This window comes from Colossoma macropomum, unplaced genomic scaffold (genome assembly GCF_904425465.1).
Source record: "Colossoma macropomum unplaced genomic scaffold, Colossoma_macropomum, whole genome shotgun sequence".
NCBI lineage: Eukaryota > Metazoa > Chordata > Actinopteri > Characiformes > Serrasalmidae > Colossoma > Colossoma macropomum.
Window position 1 is genome coordinate 20,962,187 of NW_023494795.1, and position 21,117 is coordinate 20,983,303.

Consider the following 21,117-nt stretch of genomic DNA (forward strand, 5'->3'; position numbering starts at 1 on the left):
ATTTTCAGTCCCTAATTTTGATATACTTGGCTTTGTAAGAAGGAAGTCACATATATGAATTTATACTGCATTTTAATCCCTAAATCTTGTGCTTCCTGTATTCATACATAAACATTTCATATAAACCTTGATTAACAGAGCTTCTTTACATATACAAGTTATACATTTACCAAACCGACTTATTCAATATAGTTCTGGCCATTTTGATATTTTAGCAATGCAAGGGAGACGACAAGAATTAAAGAAAGTTAAAAGTCATAACAGTTTCAACAGAAAAAAATAAAAAACAAGACACAGCTCCTCAAAACATTTTTTTCATAACCAACAATATACGTAAATGTTCTTCTCCTTTTCTTTTTTTTTTTACAATATGTTTTAAAAACCAGCTGGTCATGGATACTCTCAGGTAGATTTTTCCACAGTTTATTTTCACAGTTTGTGTAAAATCAGAGAAACATTCTCGCTAGAGTAATAAAATATTATTATAATTATTAATATCTGTTTTCTTTCAGAATGTACATTGTTCAGTATATAAATGGCAGAGGCGTGGGTAGGGGACAGTAGGCCATATTTGACGCAGGCTTCGTCACCTGCCAGTTAACTCCTTGGTGGTGTACTACTGTGTTTATTGTTCTAAGGTCCACTTGAGGAGACTCTGACTAAAGCAATGACCAGGGCAGGCCACTGTGTCTCGGTGTGGCATTTTAGCCATCGTCCAGTGACCTGCTTTGATCTCAGTACAGCACAACGGCTATGTTACAGTGCGACAGCGGCCATGGAGAACAGCCGTCTTTGCTCTCGTGTTAGAGGCCATGGCTACCTACGTGATGAAGGACCCTCCCAAAGACCCACCTCTGCGCTTCGCGGGCAGGCTGTTGTGCTGACTTTTGGGGCCATCTTCGATCTCCACTTGAAATGGTTGTGCCATTCAAATCAGCACTTGAAGGAGCAAAATAATCGTGTACAAAATAGCCCATCGGTGACATTAGAAACATTGACATTGGTGTTAATGGCCAGGCTCACGATTCTGTTAATAATCTGAAGGCACTTTGTATTTCATGGCAGAAAGTGGCACCGATTATGTCACGTTTCTGGCAGTGGAGAATAGAGGAGGAGAAGAAGTGCTGATCTTTCCTCTTCTTCTTCATCTTCATCTTCATCACGACCTCTCTCCACCTCTCCAAACTCCACGGCCTCCTGCCTCAGGCCTCTGCATGTCAGTCTTCACCTCCTCTCCTCTCTCTCCTACTCCACCAATCGCTCCCAGTAACCTCTGACCGGGTCTCCTACCCCTGGCCTGCCCCTAGGGGACGTGAGCACAGTGTTGTGAAATCAAAATAGGCAGCTACTCAGGGTGGGATATAAAGCAGATATTAGATGTTTGTTTTTGCCACAGTTTATTATTATTTTTTTTAGTCTGTGTTCTAAAGCACCAAGCCAGAAAAGAAGAGAAAAATCTTGTGGTTAACTGAAGAGTGGGAGGTGAAGAACAAGCCGAATATGTGATGAAGGACAGAAAGGATGACACACTGAAAGGTGTTCGTAGTAAAGAGCTAGGGGAGACTGCTATCACCTTTCATTTCCCCACCTTTTTTTTTTAATGAGCTTTTTACTGCCAGCTGGCAAAGTTGTCCTTGTGCTTTACAAACTGTCCTCAGGTCTGCGTGGGAGCCCTTCCTGATGAGCCTCATCTCCTATAACCAACTTACTCCATTTGTAAAGTGCTCTCTCGTTGAGTCCCTGCGAGCATCTTACTGGAACAGAGTTTGCAGATTGTTTTCAATAGATACATTTTGCGAATCCTTATTACTTTTTTGTGTTGTTTTTTTTTCCTCTTTTTTCATGAATTTTTTATTTCTGATAATCCATGTTGAGCCAGTGCTGTGTCCCTCTCAGCAATCTGAACGTTTGAATCTTTGGTGATTATATATTGAGGGTACAGGGACACAGACTCGGATGCTGTTGCCAGTCTCCACCCAACCAGGTGGTCACCTCTGACCTCGAAACAATGTGAAAGCCAGGGCGGTGCATAACGGCCATATATGTGTCGCTCTGTATGGAGCCTTGGATCTGATGTCTGGTGACAAGAGAGAGAGAAACAGAGAGAGATAGTAAAGTAAAAAAGTTTACATTTTGAGTTCACTGAACTTCTAATAGTAGGTTAACAAACAATAATCTATGTTACATTATTTCAACCTGCTAAAGGAAGTTCAATGAAATCTAAATATTGAAGAAAAGTCTACCAATTTCTAAAAATGTCTGCATAGTTCAATTGTTGCAATGTAAACAAAGTTATTCAGAGTATGCATTGTAGAGAAATGTACAGACTCAGACTACTTTACAGTGGTGGTGATTGGAAGCAGGGGTGGCAATGTCTACAACACACATATAGCCATATTTACTGTCCAAAACAACCAGTGAATTTACACATCATCTGAGGTTTAATATGTACTGTTGAAAATAATAAAAGAGTGGTAAATCTGTCAAAAATAATTGTCTTTGGGGACTCTTTTGCCTTATAACACTCTCTTTGTACCTCTCCACCATAAATGGCTTTAAAAAAATACATTTTAGGCCAAAACTTTATCTCAAAAGTATCATAAAAGAACATCTCAGACATGAGACAGCATATTCATAACCATTTCATGTAAAACCTTTCTGTGAGGGAACTTACAAGAATCAAATTCTTCAGATGTCAATTTTGTGAACAATTTTGACTTGATAAGTTTCAAGTTTCACATCAAACCACTCTGAATTACTTTGTTTACATCTTGAAACTTTTAGGAACAACAAAGAATTTTTGAAAGCTGGTGAAGTTGGTGAAGTTCTTTGAGGCAGCCAGGTTAACTTAGTTTTTAAGTTACATCATCAAATCACTTTTACAGTGAGCCAGAAGTTTAGATTTCAAGAAATACGAGTCTTCAATGAACATTTACTGTACTACTTAAAATTCGTGAACTATTGAAACTTCCTTTGTAATGATATTAGTGTGATTCATTCATTGTGAGAGCACATTTAAGGCACATTAATCAAATAAAAGGACTTTGCAGCACACCGCAGCGAGAACAGAAAGATTGTTCCAGCTGATACAGGAACAAGCCTGGTATTGCTGAGAAAAGCAACGGCAACCCATTTAGCCACCCTATTTGCTCATGGATTTCATCAAAGATCAAGCTGCGAGGAACAAAATCCTTATTTCCCTGTCAATAGCCCTGTCAATTCCAGACCATTACCTGTCTTGACTTCCATTTTCTCTCACTGTTTGTCCCCAAGCACAATTACAGAACTCTACTGGGCACAGTTAGGGTTGCTAGCACTCTCACATCACAGGCTGGTTACTATGGTGATGCATATTTAATACATACGATTGGACGGAGGGTCAGGACACTCCCCTTCCTCCAGAGTGACATCATCAATAGCGATGTCGCCCTCAATCCCTGGACCTCGAATGCCTTCAAAGATCACCTGTGTAAAGGCAAACAAAAATAAGAACGAGCTGAGGTACACTGCAGAGCCTAATCTGTAATGTAAGATTCAACAGTATAGACCTGAAGAATTTGCTTAGGTGCACTTAAATGGTAATTAAAGGCTGTTTATGATAAGCCTGCAAAATCATAAAGATCTTGATTTAGCACTTATTTCAGAAATATGTAATAAATGCTAAAATGCAGTTTTTAAAAAAATGGATCAGCAATCAAAATGTTCTAATGTGTTCTCAGACAGACTCAGTCTAGCAATAAACAAGATAATGAGATAATAAGAAGGAAATTTAGATCAGAATCATAGAGGAGAAGAATAATTCAATTACTGATCTGTTGTATTAAAGAAATGTAATGCAGTACAATTTGCCATCTGTCTTTACACCCTGTTGTCAGACACTAACTACTGTTATATGTCTGCATTGTGAATAAGCAAATAAGCACATGGACACTATACAAGTATTGGAACTAGTGTTTAGTTATATATCATTCATTATTCAGCTGGTGTCACCACATGAAATTGAATTTCAGTTTGATAGATAAAGGATATTATGTTCACGATAATGTTCTATTCCAATAAAATGTTTTTTTTTTCCCATTAAAATGCTCTTTCAGGTTTGTGAGATATTCCTTTAGTGTACAATACTCATGAAGTATTAAAACTTATGCACACTTAGACATCATTAACTACTGTGATATATTTGAACTTTATCAATACCTCCCAGCACTAACAGGAACCTGACAGTCCAGTTATAGTGAACATAAGTCTTCTTTGGCTTATTTTAAGCATGACACAGCACGCCGCTGATGTGCCAGTGCGCTCACCTGGAAGGAGGAAGTGGGGTGGATGCTGATTTTGGCCTGTCTCCACCGTTCCCCCTGGTTACCACTGAGTGACCAGACTGGACTGGCATCTGAAGTAGCTTGGCCTTTCTGCTTCATGAACGCATTCAAAGTGCCTGCAAAGACATTCGGTCAATCCCTCAGAACAAAGCTACCTCTATCAAATCAAATTTATGACCCACTTTTAGAGCTTTCAGAAATATCCACATAAAATATTGACAATGGCAATTAATGGATTTAATTGACATTATCAATACTTTATGCTGATCTTTGTGAAACATCTAAAGATGGCTTATAAATATGATTTATAATGCATCTTTCAATTCCAACACTTCATCAAATATTCCTCAAAGTGAATTACGTTATTGTATGCTATTGAACAAGCCTGACACTTGCTAGTCATAAAGTCTACTTGTTCAAGTATTTCAAAAGCACAGTAATAATCTATCCAAACTGAACTATATGGTGTCCTCTAGAAGTAAGGCAGTCTGAACAAGCAAAGACGCTATGATCTGTACATCCCTGCTTGGGTGGTACAGAGATAAACAGTTCCAGAATAGGATTCCCATTACCACTGAAGCACTATCCCCTTTATTCCCCCAAAGTCGACTCTATTCTTATTATTTTTTGAGAGAGAGAGGGGGAAAGAGACAGAAAGTGGAACTTGTGTGTGAGGACACCCACAGGGATAAACAGTTTCATTTACAGATGAATACCGTATGCTTTAGGTATGCTCTCACTTGGACGTGGCCCATTGTAAGTCACAGAGAAAGCTACTGCCATGCTCCAGAGGATGAATAGCATTAAGCCTCGCCTCTAATGAAAGTGCTCTGATCCTTTAGCCTCTTAGGGACAGGCATTCAAAAGTGAGTATTTGCTTTGAGTCGGATGACTTAATCCCGTAAACAAACTCAGAGAGAGAGCCAGAGAACTCCAAAGGCAAACTTTGAAGTGTGCCTCATTAATTAGCTCTGACCTTGTCGTCCCAGGTACCACACTTCACCCCCCACAATAAAATATAGCTGTGTCGGTCCCCCAGGCTAATCCATGGTAAAGATCCAGTCCTCCGCAAAAAAGCTGCGGTCTGCTGGCCTGTTCACTTTAAGCCTGCCACCGCTGGGACCCAGAGATGCTCTGTGCATGTCTCTGCCGACTTTGTGTTTGTGCTGTTTGTGGAAGTCTCTGGATGCTTCTGGTTGAGGCTGTTTGTGGTCTACAAATACCACCTCAGTTCAAAAGCTCCCCCAAGCTTCTGTGTTTTTGGGGCTTACAGATTGGTAAAATTTGATCAGAGAAATGCATGAGGGCTCCGTGCCGTAATCAAGCAGAACCGCATGCAGGCTGGTTTTCGGTTTAGAGTGGTTTAAAGGCGAGTGCAAAGCTACATTTCTCATGCCGGGTCAGAGACAAAAATGAAAGAATAGGTTACACCTCAGTGGAGCCATTCCTCATGGTGAATTCTGGAAAAAAAATTCTAGCCCGAAGAAGGGAATTCTTCTCTATGTAGGGGGTGGAATGGCATGAAGAACACTGATAGATTTCCTTTCAGTTCAGCAGGACAAATGTGAGGTGCTGCCTCCTAAATTGGAAATGTCAACCCTCACGAGCAGCCTCACTTCAGTCAGGAGTGGAGTGCATGTACTCCTAGGTGTGTGTGTGTTTCTTTGTGTGTGCGTTAGACACGGGAATGTTAATTGCTTAAATGTTTAACTAAGCAAGGAAATTGTCTATTAAAAATCAAATAATGCCAAAAACTCCACTCCACAATGTGCACTTTGGCACATTGATTTAAATATGCTGCAATTTCGCAAGCAGCACTGATGTCACATCGGTGTTCACTTAATTTGCCAGCTAAGGTTTGCATCTGATCCTCATTTACAGAAACACTTATATGGTCATTTCTTCACATTGCCATCATTATGGGTAACGCTGTAGAATCAGCATGGGTTTGTTTCTTTTCCTGTGTTCGTTTTAACACACAGGCATATACAACTGCAAAAAAAAAAGCAAATATTTAGAGCTGCTAATTGGCCTTTACAAAAAAAGTCACATGCATTTTACATGTAAATAAACACATGCGGTTTTTGCACACTTCACATGTTAAAAATATGTTATCACTTGTGAATTAACATGTTCAGATGTGAAAAAATGTGATCATGTGAAATATGTATATATAATATATAATATATATATATGCATAACTACCTGCGTTCACTCATGTTTAGTGCCTCTTGGCTGAACCACCACAGAAAGCAGTGTATGAAAGGTTGCTGGCCCCCAAACACTGGCAATATCACTACTGGTAAAGTTCAACCACATTTTTTACATTTATGCATATATAATCATTAAGATGTAAACAAGGTCAGTCAGAGTGGTTTGATGTGAAATGCTTCATTCTAGAGAAACTTGCTGAGTCAGAATTGTTCACAGTGGTGGTGATGGGAACCAGACATTTGAATAGTTGAATGGCTTTAAAAGTTCAGAAAGTTATTATTATATGAATTGGTTATGAATACACTGTCTGATATCTGACACATTGTTTTACAATAGTTTCCAGATAAGCTTTGGGTCTAAAATTGATTTTTATAAACCTGTTCATGGAAAAGAGGCATGCAAAGCATTATAATGCAAGATAGTCCCCAAAGAAAACTTATTTTTTATGTTTGTCCCTAATTTTCCATTATCAATATTACATATAAAACCTCAGTAGACACGTGTGAGTTCACTGGTGAATAAAATGGATTGTAAATAAAATAGCTACATTTGTGTTGTATTCATTGCAATCCCTGGTTCCCACCAGCCTTAGCAAGTAAATTTCTCTACAATTTCACATCAAACCACTCTGAATGACTTTGTTTACACCTCAACAGCTAAAATATGCAGAAATTTAATAAAGGTTATAAAGTTTATGTGGAAACATTTTAAATTGTGAGCTATTGTTCAAGGCTGTATTCACACATATTTTATGTATAGAAAAGGGCTGCTTGGAGCACTGGTGTGTATGGGGGGGGGGCGGTATATAGGCATGACCCCCTGTCTCTCTTGTCTCAGAATCATTATTGCCTTTTTTAAGGGCCTATAAATGCTTCATATGACGCTGTGTAAAACTTGTGTAAAACTTAAAACTATCACTGGAGGGCAGGCACAGCTTGGTTGTCTCTGCAATTTTACAAAAGAGCTTAAAAACACCAGCCTGATCACACAGTGCTGCTCTTTCCTATGCCTGAACTTGCCTGATGTGTTCTGTTTGCATCATCTGACAATGCCAGTGGATCAATCACAAGTAACATTGACTTCAACTTCATATTGTGCAAAACTGTATGCCATTCTTATTTGTTATAAATGGCAATAATAGGAGTCATAATGAAAAGTCTGCATTATAAAAGTAATACAGTTTATGCAGGACTTTTATGGTAATACAGTATATCAAGACACATTTTGAGAGTCTAGGTTTATGAAAAGCTGATGAAGTGAGCAATGCTGTTTTGAAACACCTCAGCTTCTGCCAACCCCTTCCAAAGTCTGTGCATGTCACTAGCCTGAAACTCTTTTTGTGCATTACAGCCATGAAAACACCGTTATCACTGAGTTCTGCCTTGTATTCAATTGTAGCACTAATTAGCTACCATTGCTAGCTGTCTATATTAGATTTATTTTCATTACTAACAACAAAAAGATAGATTTCTCAAAATTTAACATATCTCTTGTTAAAAGTAGGCTACTTGCCTTAGTCTTGTAGCAGTAAATCAAGAGAAGAGTGCTTCTGCAAATAGCTAATGTAGATACTAACAAGACTGATAAACAGTTTATTTTTCTAACAGTCTACTCTCTATCTTGGTTGTTTTCACTGGCCTGCCGAGCTGTGACATGATGGGTTGGCTGACAAAGAAACACTTGTCAAAACACTTGTTTTTCTGGGAAGTTGACCTTTTTTCTGTTTTCGAAAGCGTTCTGCACAGATGAAAAAAAATGCCTTATAAAAGCAGCTGCATTATGACCATCTTGTGGATGCCTCTTATAGGATTTTATGTACAAGTATGTTCTAGCGGTTGAAGATAAAATGTTATGAAGACAAATTCCTTACATTTGCAAATGTACATGGTCAATAAAACCTGATTCTGATTTTAATATTAGTTTTGTAGTTATAATAATGATGACTTGTAGTGTGGCATCACATGGGCCCTACCAGTTTTACAGTTCAAATTTACAAGACATCGAGTGCACACCACATTTTTTTTCAAGCAGTCATTTCAAATGAATTCTTTCAAGACATTGACCTCTCAGAAGATTTTCTGCAAATGCAAAATGTGTGAAAAGCATTTTTTTCGAATGAATTCTTCGCATGGATGAATAAAATATTATAGTGTGTGTGACAGCATAAGTTATTACAAGCCATGTATGAAATCCCACATGAACACAGCCATGTAAAAGGCTGCCTTTGCCCTTTCACAAGAGTATCCCGCGGCCCCAATGTGCTGCCTCTCAAGCCGGCAAATTCTTCGGTTAGTCATGCCTGATGGCAGTGCTCACGGCACCGGAGCATTAGCAGCAGTGCTAGTGCCGGGGCACAGGGACAGGCGCAAAGGCCACGGCACAATGGATGGCATCAGATGGAGATGGCGAGAAACTCCCCCTGGACTCAATGACATGACAGATATCACAGCAGGGAGTGTACAGTTTTGCCTGCTTGAGATCCAATCTCTCTCCTCGCCGGGCGAAACACATATTCCCACTCAAGGGAGAGGCGAGGACAGCAGCAGCAAAGCCTGGTGAAAGTGCTCTCAAAAGCACAGCTCAGAGTGGTTAAAGCAAACCCAGTTGTGTAGAAGAATAAGGGGAGGCAGGCGGACAGTAACTGCTCTGGCATGGGCAAAGCAGACGTACTGTGTTCACCTTATTACAGCATTAGTCTATGTGTTCTGACACGGTGGCATTATTGTTCTATTAGCAATAGCATGTGTCTGCTGCGTTTCCTGCGTTCCTGCGAGACAGGAACGGGTCCAGTGATGTTATCAGGAGTGATTTAGGTCAGCCTCACTGGCTACGGGCTGTGCAGCTACTCTCCCCATTACACTGTATGCCAGAAGCTGACATAAACTATCGAGTCCAGTAACTTGTCATATTAATGGTACAGTTATGTGGGCCTGCTCTAAGAGGCTGTCAGAAAAGATGTGTCTTTACAGTCATTTACTCCACAGATTCTCCTGGTGGTTGTGGTAGTACTGTTATTACAGTGAGCTGAAGAAGAACCTGTTAAAAAGAAACTGTCGTGATAAAGTTTTAGGTTTTAGGACAAGCCCGCACTTACCAATGTGTTTCCCATACATGTGGTAATAAAAGCCAAAGCAGTACGCTGGAGGGTTGGTGATGCCATAAGGATTTTTTGGGGCAACATTGAAGGTGGGGCTCAGCAATCGTGCCTTCTCTCCTTCTTTACGAGGTCTGGAGGTCTCTATGTACATGTAGAAACCTATCATGACATAAAGAAATACATGTGAGATTTCTATTACAAGGGCTTAACTTCATGTGTGCATAAAACATACAGCACTACAATCAGGGGTGGAAATGGGCTGGAATGCACCTGAATACTGTTCCAGGTGTAAAATGAGGGATAGAACGGCGTTCCAGCTCAGACTGACTATTGTTTTTATAGGGAAAACCACATATAGTTGTTTTACATTGTTTCTAAAGCATATGCTGAACCGAAGTGGTGTTGAACACACCCCAAGTCCAGCCTACAGCCCGTTCATACAATGGAAAGTCGTGGTGCTACAGAGTCCACCCACCTAGTCTTCATAGTAATGCATTCTGAAAGAAGTCTGTGTGTTTGGAAGGTAAAAGCAGCTAAGTGACTCCACAATCAACAATAAAAATGTTAATTTATGTTCAAGTTTCTTCAAACCTTAGTGATATCATGTGATTGTCTAGTCCACTCTATGCAGTTAATCATTTTTGACGATTCATGTGCTTATTGAAAAGTTCAGTAAGTGAGGTCATTTTAAAAAGGTCCATGGTAAATTAACACATTTGCCAAAGAGGAAGTAATTATTGATACCAAGTTAGCCTGTTAATGTCAACCATTCACTGCATGTTAGATATCTAAATATAAAAAATGTTACTGAATGAACTTTGGACATTTTTGATGTTCTAGCTAAGCAGATCACATCATAAGTAAGCAAGATGGTTTAGTATTTTTGTTGAATTAGTGGTTGTTTTGACAAGTGTTTGACATTTTGCCTGAATCCTTATACTCTGCCTTAATGAAAGACTTTGTTGCAATTAAAGGCTCTTTAGAGAATGAAAATTATATATATATATATATATATATATATATATATATTCCATTTCCAGTTCCTTATAATCTTTTCTACTCTGTGTAAGAAAAATAAACAAGACTGAACAATCAAAAGTATTTTGAATTGCTGGCAATACGCAGACATGAAGTGTTTTTGTTCTTTCAGCAAAAAAAAGGTTGGAGACCCTGATGTAAAATGTATATCAAATATCAAGCTTCTATAAAGAAATGCTGAAGCTTTCAGCTTTTCATTGTAACAGAACAATATCTTACATATACAGGAGTACACTAGATATATTTATTTTTTATTTGTTGGTTGATAAAAAATATGAGGTATATTTCAATGGTTACCCCAGTAAAATCTGACCCTTTTCACTTCTGATTACAATATAACAGACTATATAGAAAGTGTCTTGTGCTAATTATGTGCACTGTGCACCTCCCATTGTGTAATGGTGGCAACGTTGCAACAGATTGGAAATTACATATTAATGAGGTAGTGTAAGTTTAAACTCAGTACATTCATTTGATAATTCAGTGATTTCAATAGCATATAAAAATGTGTGCTTGAAATTATAATAATAATACCCTTGATAATAATATTTATCATCAGTATCATTTTAAACCTTGTAACTTTTTATATGCCATTTGTTAATCTCATATATATTTTGTACACTGTGTGACCATTTCATGACAAATTCAAGACTGATAGTAATCATCCAAAATAAAAAAAATAAGAATAAATGCTTAAATATTAGTGCACATTAAAGATTAACTCCTTTAAATTTACTATTTCAGAGATACAAGCTTTTCTTTGTACAGTGATTTTATGATACAGTAGATGGACATGATTAATAACTGGAGGCCACATGCAATGAATCATAACTCATCCTCACCTGACATGCTCTCAGGATTAGGTAAGACAGGCATAAACCTCACAATACTCAAAATTCATTCTCTCTCAGGGCTGCATAAAATTATATTTTCATAATAATAAAACATTTTCCATTTTGATTGTCTGTTATTGCATTGCAATGATTTTGACTTTGAATATCTGGTGAACAGTCTGTCTCACCTGAATGTGCTATGCTTTAACATTAATGGAATATCATTATTGTGAGGAGAAGATATAAGAGAAGGTGAGAGACGGCAAAGAACATCGTTCCTTCACTTGCCGGATGAAGACTGCTGTCATACGCCCCCCTCTTCATCAAGCCTGACATTGCTGAACTGCTTTGTGCACTGTGGAGCAGTTCTCACCTCACTAGGTGAACCTGAATTAATGTAAACTGTTACCTGCTCCCAAGCTCTCTTCACTTCATCAAGTCAAGGCGGGTGCTTGGCACTTCCAAATATTTGCTCATGTTGGGCTTGCACTTCACGCACAAGCACCTCGGTCACCTCTGCCGTGAAGTGCTTTTGGCACTACCTCTAAGTGAACAATTTTCACTAGGCTCCATTGCGTAGTGGATTTAAAGATATGAGAAAAGGAGTATGATTGACTAAGAAGAGTCGTATATGTATATGTACTTTGTATTGTCTGAAATGTATGTGCTGTATAAATAAACTTACTGATTATTTCTATTCCATTTCTGCAAAGCCTTTTCTGCATGCATGGATGGCAGAAATATTTTTCTGCACCTCCAAAGTTCAGTCTTAGAGGTTGCATTTTCTGCATCTCACGATCCAAGTAATCCCAAACATACTCACTGATGTTAAGGTCCCAGGGGTGGTCAGTGCCTTGTCCTGAGAACATCAGCAGCTTCTTTGTCTGATTTGCAGATTTCTTGCTTTTTGCCTGTTTTCCTGTAATGGTTGCTTGACAGCTAAACATCCCTCTAGTGTTGAGTTGTCTTCTCACAGTGGAAGGATGGACAGAAACACTGATTGTTTCAGATCCAAAGCAAACATGGAGCTTAAAGATCAAGGATTCAAGACCTTTCATCTGATGGTGACAATTTTGGTGGTCTACTAGGTTTTGCATGGTTGTTAATAGTCCAACCATTGGAAACCTTTTTTCACTTTAACCCATTATGAAAGTAGATTATCTACTTGTTCTTAATGGCTTTTGTGACTAGAAATTAAATAAATTTAAGGTGGTCTCAGACTTTTGCATAGTAAAGTAAGTATCATACTGGCTGCCACTTGCTCCGGTTCGCAGAAGTGGCTTTAGAGGCATGGTATGCAGATCTTCGCCACACGCCCTGCCACCTCTGCCAAAATGATGATAAAGGTTGATGTCTTTGTTGTTTATGCTGTTGTTCATTAGTAGAAGGTATGTGAATGTGTTTATTGTGTCACTATGTGTTATGCAGTGGGGTTAGTTAGAGTGGGTGACTACTGTAGAGTAAAGAGCCATGGCCAGAAGTGACCTTGCCTGCTATTCCTAGCTATGTTTATGTGTCTTTTCCGCTGGTGTCAATAAAGAGCACTTTTATGGCAAAGTGAGGAAAGGAAATCATGACCTCTCCCATGTCTTATTCTTTGCCAAGACGCTACAATATTTATATACACAGACACTACATACATATATACATTCTGTACTGTTTTCAGAGTTGGAGGGTAGAAACATATTTCCAATGCATTAATGGTGAACTCCTCTCCAGTAGGACTACAGAGGCACTCGTGAGGAGGAAGGTAGGCACTGAAGACCCTCCAGCCAAAATCAAATAGAATTTCGTCTTCTGCTGAATTTGATATGGGATAATTACAATCCATGGAGGACTTCTGATGGTAATGAAATGTTGGACAGTTTTGAGCTATTAGGATGATTAAAGCAAATTTATTATTTACAACATCAGCTGCTGCTGCATTCCCATAAAAGCCACAATCACCAGCATGCCTCCCTCCAGACCCCCCCCCACCCCCTTCTCCTCCCGATCAAAAGCCTCTTTGTGGACGTGTCAATAAATGGAGGTCAGACTGAATCGCTGTTGCAACTGCTGAACACTTTTTTTCTCTTTCAAGTTACTTTCAAAACCATTACTGCATGTTTTGGGCATTTTCATTTTAAGTCAAGAATTATACAGCATAATGTGTACAGCTGGGATTTGTCCAAATTAAACCGCTGAATGACATTTGGAAGTTAACAAGAATTCATTCTGGGCTGCTGAAGACTTTATGTAAATGCATCCCACCATACCCGCAAAATAAAGGATGAAACACTAATGACTGCTGAGATGATGATGGTTGTCCATGTCCTGAGGGTTGGGCAGTGCTCAGCTGCCATACATACCCTGCTTTGAGCCACTGCGGTCCCCGCTGGGTCCTGTGTTGGGAGTATATTTAGTGTCACGCGTGGCAGCACTCTGTCTCGTCCAATCGAAGTTGTCGTTCTTGTCCTGAGTGAACATGCAAATAGGCTCCTCCTCGAAACTGCAATGAAACTCCCCTGAGAAGACAGATAGACACAATCATTTTGGCGAGCTCCAAAGCACAGAACAACCAGACACAGCTAAGAAGCTCAAAGGGACGTTCAGGTTGATGATCAGGGACTTACTTGAGGTAGTATAACTTCCTAAACACACTGACAAAACCCTTACAACAAAATCAATCGATAGAGCCAGTCCAAGCCACCGGCAAACAGTTTAAAGGCCTGTCCGCCTTTTCACAGCATTGCTGAGGAGCTATTGAAATTCCGCTTGAGCTGCTTGCGATAAATATTCATTGATTTTATTAAAACGTAGCTGGGAGCAGTGTGGAGTGGTGACCTTCAGAGAGGCGGGATCTGCGGGGTTTTACTCAGGTAGCACTGAGAGGCAGCTCACTCTTGGTTAAGACAGTGCAAGAGACTAGGCTCTTGACTCCTGCCCTCCTCCAGGCCTGAGGATTTAAATGGGGGTTTTGGCCCTAGCAGCACTGCTAACACCTCTCTCTCTGCAAGAGATCAGGTGGGCTGCCTGCAATCTCCTCTACACCACAGGGGAGAGGGATAGGACGGAGCTTGTGCCGGGAGATAGCAATGGGGGCTTTGTGGAGACAGACAGGAATTGTTGTTGCAGGCAGACCCTTAGCTTACTGTAGGATTCACAGCTACAGATAAGACTTGGGAAGCTCACAAACAATAGTTCATATTTCCAGTAAAAAGGAATAAATACTCACTCAGGTGTGGGTTAATGGGAGCTGGAAAAAGAAAAAAAAATACACATCAGTACATTGTTAGGAACATGGAACAACCTTCAGCTTGCAAAAGTTTGATGAATAGACTTAATCTGGAGGCAGTTAGTAGGAGTATGAAATATACAGTTCAGAAAAGTCAGATGCCATGCTAAGTACAAGTTGTTCATTATTCAGGATGAATAACTTGTATTTCTGAAGATACTTGATAGAAGATAATCCACTCGCATAGGAAAGGGGAAAGATCAAAGGGAAAAAAAAGAAAGAAAGAACAGGAGTTTCCAAAACTGAAGTCGGAGATGTAGAAAAAAAGGGACTCATAACAACCACGCAAGACCTTGTCGATCAGGGGTGTCAAATTCAACCTCTAAAAGGGCCATATTAAAAATTCTCAGCAAATCCGTGGGCCAAAAGTAAAAATTTTATTTTATTAATATTTTTCCATGACTTTTGCTGCAATTTCCCTTCAAGATCAATAAAGTTCTATCTATCTATGACTCGAATGGACCATTGTTTATTCAAAATTTGCCAAAACAGCAACAGCAAAATAGGCACTGAATACTTATTCAAAAATAGTTCTAAATAAAAATAAATTGTTTTAGGTAGTTTTTTTTTTAAACTGCCTATAGACACCAGGCTTCTTTTTTTGTGTAACCGCTGGCCCACAGATTGCAGTTGGGAGAAGAGGTTCAAAATGCACACTATGTTGCAGTGCATGCTGGGGACTGTAGTGCATCTCAGGGTGAAACAGTCTAATAAGAATAGAAAATTAAAATAATTTTGTCGGCCAAATAGGACTGTGTCACATGCCTGAGTTGGCCCATGGGCCTTGTGTTTCATGGGTGGTGGATCAACAAAACTGGCATCATCAGATAAACAGTACTTAAAGCTTTCATCTTTGAGACATCTTTAACTTCTAATGCTGAATTTTGGAGGAGTGGAAAAACATTTGATACTTAGTTGATATTTAGTCAGAATCAGAATCAGAATCAAGCTTTATTGGCCAGGTATGCTTACACATACAAGGAATTTGGTTTTGGTTATAGCTCACAGCGCACAGTATCAGACAAACATTTACATGTAGTAAATAAAATAAAATAAAAACTTAATTAAATAACATAAAATAAAACAAGCATTCCTACCATCACTTATTCATACACACACACACACACACACACATATACAGTCATACCTGTAAACCTTACAATGTGCAAAGTATGAGTCTTAAGTTCAGTTGTTGAGGCTTCTGTATGGTTTTCTGTTAAATATACAAAGGGTTTCATTCCAAAATGCATTATAGACTAATTTCAGGAATTTTTTTTTCATGATATTGTAAGCTGTTGGCAGTGGGCTTTACACACATAAGAAATATTAAAGCTATGCTATGATTAATATATTTAAAATACAAAAATAACAATGTTCTTCAGTATGCATTTCCAAAATCGTTACAAGTTCATAAACAGCACTATGGAATGAAACTCCATATGTCTTGTGCCTTTTTTCCCGATGCAGAAAAATGAATGACTTGTACTTAACAGCTTTTTTGACTGTAAATTAAATAAATGAAGGGTGGTCTCTGACTTTTGCACAGTACTGTTAGCTTTCACAACATTTCAAAAACATATTGCTCACGATTATAAAAGTGTGAGCTAGCACACTCGATCATATCACAGAAATTGTTCACGTTCTCAGAGCGTCTCCTCAATGACACCTGCCTCAATCTGACTCACGCTGCATTTCCCTTCACTCAAATTACCAAGTCATCAGATTGTTGTGCTGCATTAACTGACACCCATTTCTCAAGCGGAACATAAATTAATTATTGTGAGCATGAGAAGGGTGTGATGTAATTAAATGAAATACAGGGAGGAGGAAATACAAAGATCCATTAATAAGCTCCATAAACTGATATAATGAGGCATTAAAAAGTTCACAGAAAATTGCAAAATAAAAACAAGCTATGCATATAACAGATTAACAGTGTAAACGGTTTGAGAATCTGTTTTAACCACGATGCGACATGATATAAAGTTTAATTTCAACTTTAATCACTCACATTTCAAGGTCCACAGCTTAAGCCATTCTTTCTGAATTATGATAAACAGTCTATAACTGTTTACAAGAATCTTTTATGGCCATGTATAAAACAATTTATTAGAACAGCAGAAGACAGGAATAAAGAAGATAAATATATCCACCATCATCCGTGTTACAACAGCATATGGTGAAAATCTCTTTTTAACGCTGAATAGGTGACTGTATATCAGAGTGGCATTTATATTCTTAATTAGTTCTGGAGTACGTCTTCTTTTCACCAGTTCATTGACCAATATGTGAATAAACTGTTGATATTCACAAATTAATACAGAACAAGTTTTCTGTTAAGGACCATGCTGGCCCGATCCTTGAAGCGTTGAATTATCATAATGAATAAAAATTTTAATGATTTCCTGATGTTAGTAGTCTTATTTGCTATTCCGTGCACAAATCAGAATTTATACAGCACACTGAGAAGCATTTCAGCGCTCTGTAGCTGCAAGGGCACACTCATGCATTTCAAAGCAGTTGCTGCTCAATATACAGTCCTCATTGATAATATAAGAGGGATACAACCATAGAAAACAAGCTAAAGGTCAAGGGTACAAAACGCTGTTTGTTTCAATAAGTCAGATAGCCTGCAGTAATTTCTTTCACAGAGTAAATACAATCTATGCTGTCAAGAAGATGCATGGGGTTTTTAATGATCGATTCCTGCCACGCTGAATAAATGCGGTACATCGGCTTAACCTCAAAACTTTGTTATCGTGGCATGATTTATGAATTGCTTTAGCGCATGGGAAGAATTGATTTTAATCCACTCGATTAAACTAGCTAATAACAAATCATTCCCACAAAGCAAACATGTGTAAACGAATATTGGTTAAGATCCCTGGCTTCTGTCTATCTGTCTTTCAGAGTAGTGCTATGGAGAGAGAGAGAGAGACAGAGACAGAGACAGAGAGAGACAGAGCCAGAGAGAGGGAGAGTCAGAGAGAGGGCGAGAGAGAGAGACAGAGATAGAGAGAGACACAGAGACAGAGAGAGGGAGAGAGAGAGAGAGTCCCACATGATTCATTGGCAAGATTATGAGGGATAAAATGGTGAAGTCTTTAAAATGCACATGCTATTACCATATCTTAGAGTTCTTTGGCTAGAAATGGCATGAGAGAGCATGACGTACATATCTTTCTTGTCCTCATATGTCCTTGTAACAGTGATGAATAGAGAACCTTACCAAAACAAACATGTCACAGACTGTAATTTCACTCAATTTAGAAAAACTGGTTGTTTAAAAAGGACCACTCAAAATGAAGTGTCACCAAAATCTGTGTCAAAAATAAAACCAAATCAAGTGCTTAAATCAAGCTTAATCATCTGCCAACATGGGGAGAAAATTGTATGTAATAAGACTAAATAATAAAAATATCTTGTGCCATAAATATCTTAAAAAATGTAAAATAGTTTAAGCCGTAGTGGCAAGATTTATGTATCACTAATCTAAACTGATGTCATAATAATACTCAAAATAAGCAAAAGCTACTTTTAACGTTTCTTTTAATCTTTAAATACAAAAGCAAGATCTATTGTTCATTTTCAAAGTTTTCTAGCTAGTTAAGATTTAACATTTTGCATATGTGTTTCCACTGCGCATTCAAAAACAAGGACTGACCCAAACAGGAAACAATGGGACTTGTGGTTCTAGTTGCAGTTCATTTTCCATCTGTTTGAGAGACAATGGGAACCGTCAACCACTGATCTTTTTGGTCATATAAGTACAAGTCTAGTCAAATTTCGTTATCGAATTAGCTATAGTAAATCCCTGAAATGAAATAATATAGTACGCTTTACTGCACTCACAATTATACAGAATCATGTGCAGAATTAAGCACTTATTGGCAATGTCATAGTGCTTAGTGACTTTATCGCCACCTGGAACAAAGAATTTGAATCAGCTGCAAGTGTTAGCAAACACAGAGGAGAACACCCTTGAGTACCATTAAGTCCTGGAGATACCAATCTTGAGCAGGTACCAAAATCATAAAAGTGGAACCTTGGGCACTGGACTGATTTATGACAAAATAAGCTCAGTTCTACTTTTTGGGTGCCAAAGGTTCTTGTACTTTATGCAGTGGAAAAACACTCATAGTATGGTGTTCCATTGGTTCACACTAACCACTTTGTTATTTTAAGTATTAAAAATATTTAATAAAATAACAAATGATTAACATGAGAGCAGGGGCAGGCCTCAGTCGTTTGAATTTTTCAAAATAGCCCTATACCTCAGTCTCATATCAAAACAGAGAAATTTTTTATGCCTTATTGTCAGCATCACGTTTCCATGAGGATGTGTACCTTGCTTTGGGTCTTAAAGAACCCATTCTTGACGTAAAAGGGTTTTAAATATTTAAATGGGTCCATCCAAGATCCTACCATAACCCGTTAAGAAGCACTTTCTGTAGCATGCTGAGTGCAATTGTGCTAAGTATAGCATTCTGTTAATGGCCTTGTCCTCTCAGCTACAACGACAAAGCAATCAACATAAGTGTTCAGAGAACAGTAAGTCTTCAAGAAATATTACAGAAAGTAGTCACTGAAGAGGATTTATGTGAAAACAACTGCAGTGGGTTTCTAGCCATGAGCATGCTTGTCAAATCCATAGATCTGGCTCATCTAGATCTACTTTGTCATCTAAACCTTTCTGCTGAAGTTATGATATATTGCTACTGTTATTATAGAACAATGTATGTTGCTATTGCATTACTGTACTGCACTTCCATTACTGTGTTGTACAGTACACTGACTTTCAATAGGGTTGGGCAGTATGATGATTTGTTGCTGTTATTGCAACAAATTGCCTTATGATACACTTCCCTGAGCACATTGTGGGTATCATTAGTATTTCTAGAACACTGCACAAATGCATGCTTCATCAAAATACAGGCATAGACCAACTGTCATCATGATATTTATCTTTTGATTTTCTAGTTAAAAATCATTGTACTTTTTTTGAACTACTGTTTTTCTGGTGCATTTTGTCTGTTAGTGAATCCCTAGCAAACCTTAGAAACATGAAATATTGTGATAAATATTATGAATTGTAAAAATGTTTTCAAGCGCTGTAATATTACATTTCTGCCATTTTATATCATTCACCCATCCACCCTATCTTCTAACTGTAATCCTCACATTTAAAAGCAAAGGGGCACCAAAAGTTGCCTAAAATGCCCTTCAGTGCTTCACTTGATCCGTCCAATGCAGATGCATCAAATTTCATGTGTTGATGTGACAACTGATTCCGGAATGCAGCAAAGGGATTACTTTTCTGTCTGTGGCTAAAAGCTTAGATAAGCAAGGACACAAGCAGATGGTGTGATTTATTCCAAACACCAGATCTGAGGCCTTTCACAAACATTGTGTGCTATATAATGCACTTCACATGGACAATGAAACGGACCTCTAAGCCTCGCAGATTGTGCGTGACATTACAATGAACACAGAAGAATCATGCTTCGAGCCACACCAAACAAAACACTGTGACCGCAGCAACAATACGCACTACAAAGATGCTTATCATTCACACTAAAAAAGAGCAGTTGCAGGTTTTTGGCAAAAAGAACGATGTGGCAGTCTTTAGTACTGCGGGCATCAGCCCGTATGATTATTCCTCTGAAGACCATGTCCGTAATTCTGAAAATCACATCTCAAGGACAAAAAATAACTACCTTCGTAAATTTGATGCACTCTCTTCTCCCCTCTGCAGAGGAATCACGCCAAACGGAAAAAAGCCTATCTCTGGCTTGTCAGAGGCATCAGAGCGAGCATCTCAGGAAGTAGTGTGAAGACAGAGGTGTGCTGTCTCAGTCATGCTGTTGATGTGGATGAGTTCTTCAGCGGGCGCAGAGAGAGAAGAATGAAATCCTCTCTGGTGATCAGAGCTGCGAACTACATGCTGGGGATGCACTGTCACAGAATTTCTGGACCAATAACAATAACCAATAATTCATGCTTTGTTGTGGCCGCTATCAATACCAGAAACTGAACATTTAAACTTGTTTTGCATTTTAGAAAATTCCTGCTATTTCCAAACATGGTGGCAGTGAGCACACACTGCTTGAAATATTATCTTGCTGAAATCTAGTAAATCTAATATTTCTCATTTTGCGACTGTGCCCTTAACTGAGCTCGAGATAGAAGAGGGGAACTCTGAGAACTTGGGCAGAAAATCTGGGCTGCTTTGCTGTGGTCAAGGAAGCCCAACAAGAGAGAACAGCTGTGGGGGAGGTGATAGGGCGGTAATGGGATGCAAACTTTTCGTCCTAGAAAACTGAAAGAAGGGAGAATTTA

The 21,117-nt window shown here is 38.7% G+C and overlaps 1 protein-coding gene across 1 annotated transcript in view; it reads right to left on the bottom strand.

Annotated features, from left to right (window-relative positions):
• Window positions 1–1,593: 1,593 nt before the first annotated feature.
• The window catches only part of LOC118815593 (MAM domain-containing glycosylphosphatidylinositol anchor protein 2-like), a 219,062-nt gene continuing 199,538 nt past the window's right edge, over window positions 1,594–21,117 (bottom strand). The window contains exons 12-17 of the mRNA XM_036581820.1: window positions 14,719–14,739; window positions 13,853–14,008; window positions 9,631–9,792; window positions 4,305–4,438; window positions 3,366–3,465; window positions 1,594–2,077 (exon numbers count right to left, since the gene is read on the bottom strand). Of these exons, the coding sequence (XP_036437713.1) occupies window positions 1,989–2,077; window positions 3,366–3,465; window positions 4,305–4,438; window positions 9,631–9,792; window positions 13,853–14,008; window positions 14,719–14,739 (662 nt within the window). The 3' untranslated portion in view covers window positions 1,594–1,988. The remainder of the gene's footprint in view (window positions 2,078–3,365; window positions 3,466–4,304; window positions 4,439–9,630; window positions 9,793–13,852; window positions 14,009–14,718; window positions 14,740–21,117) is intronic.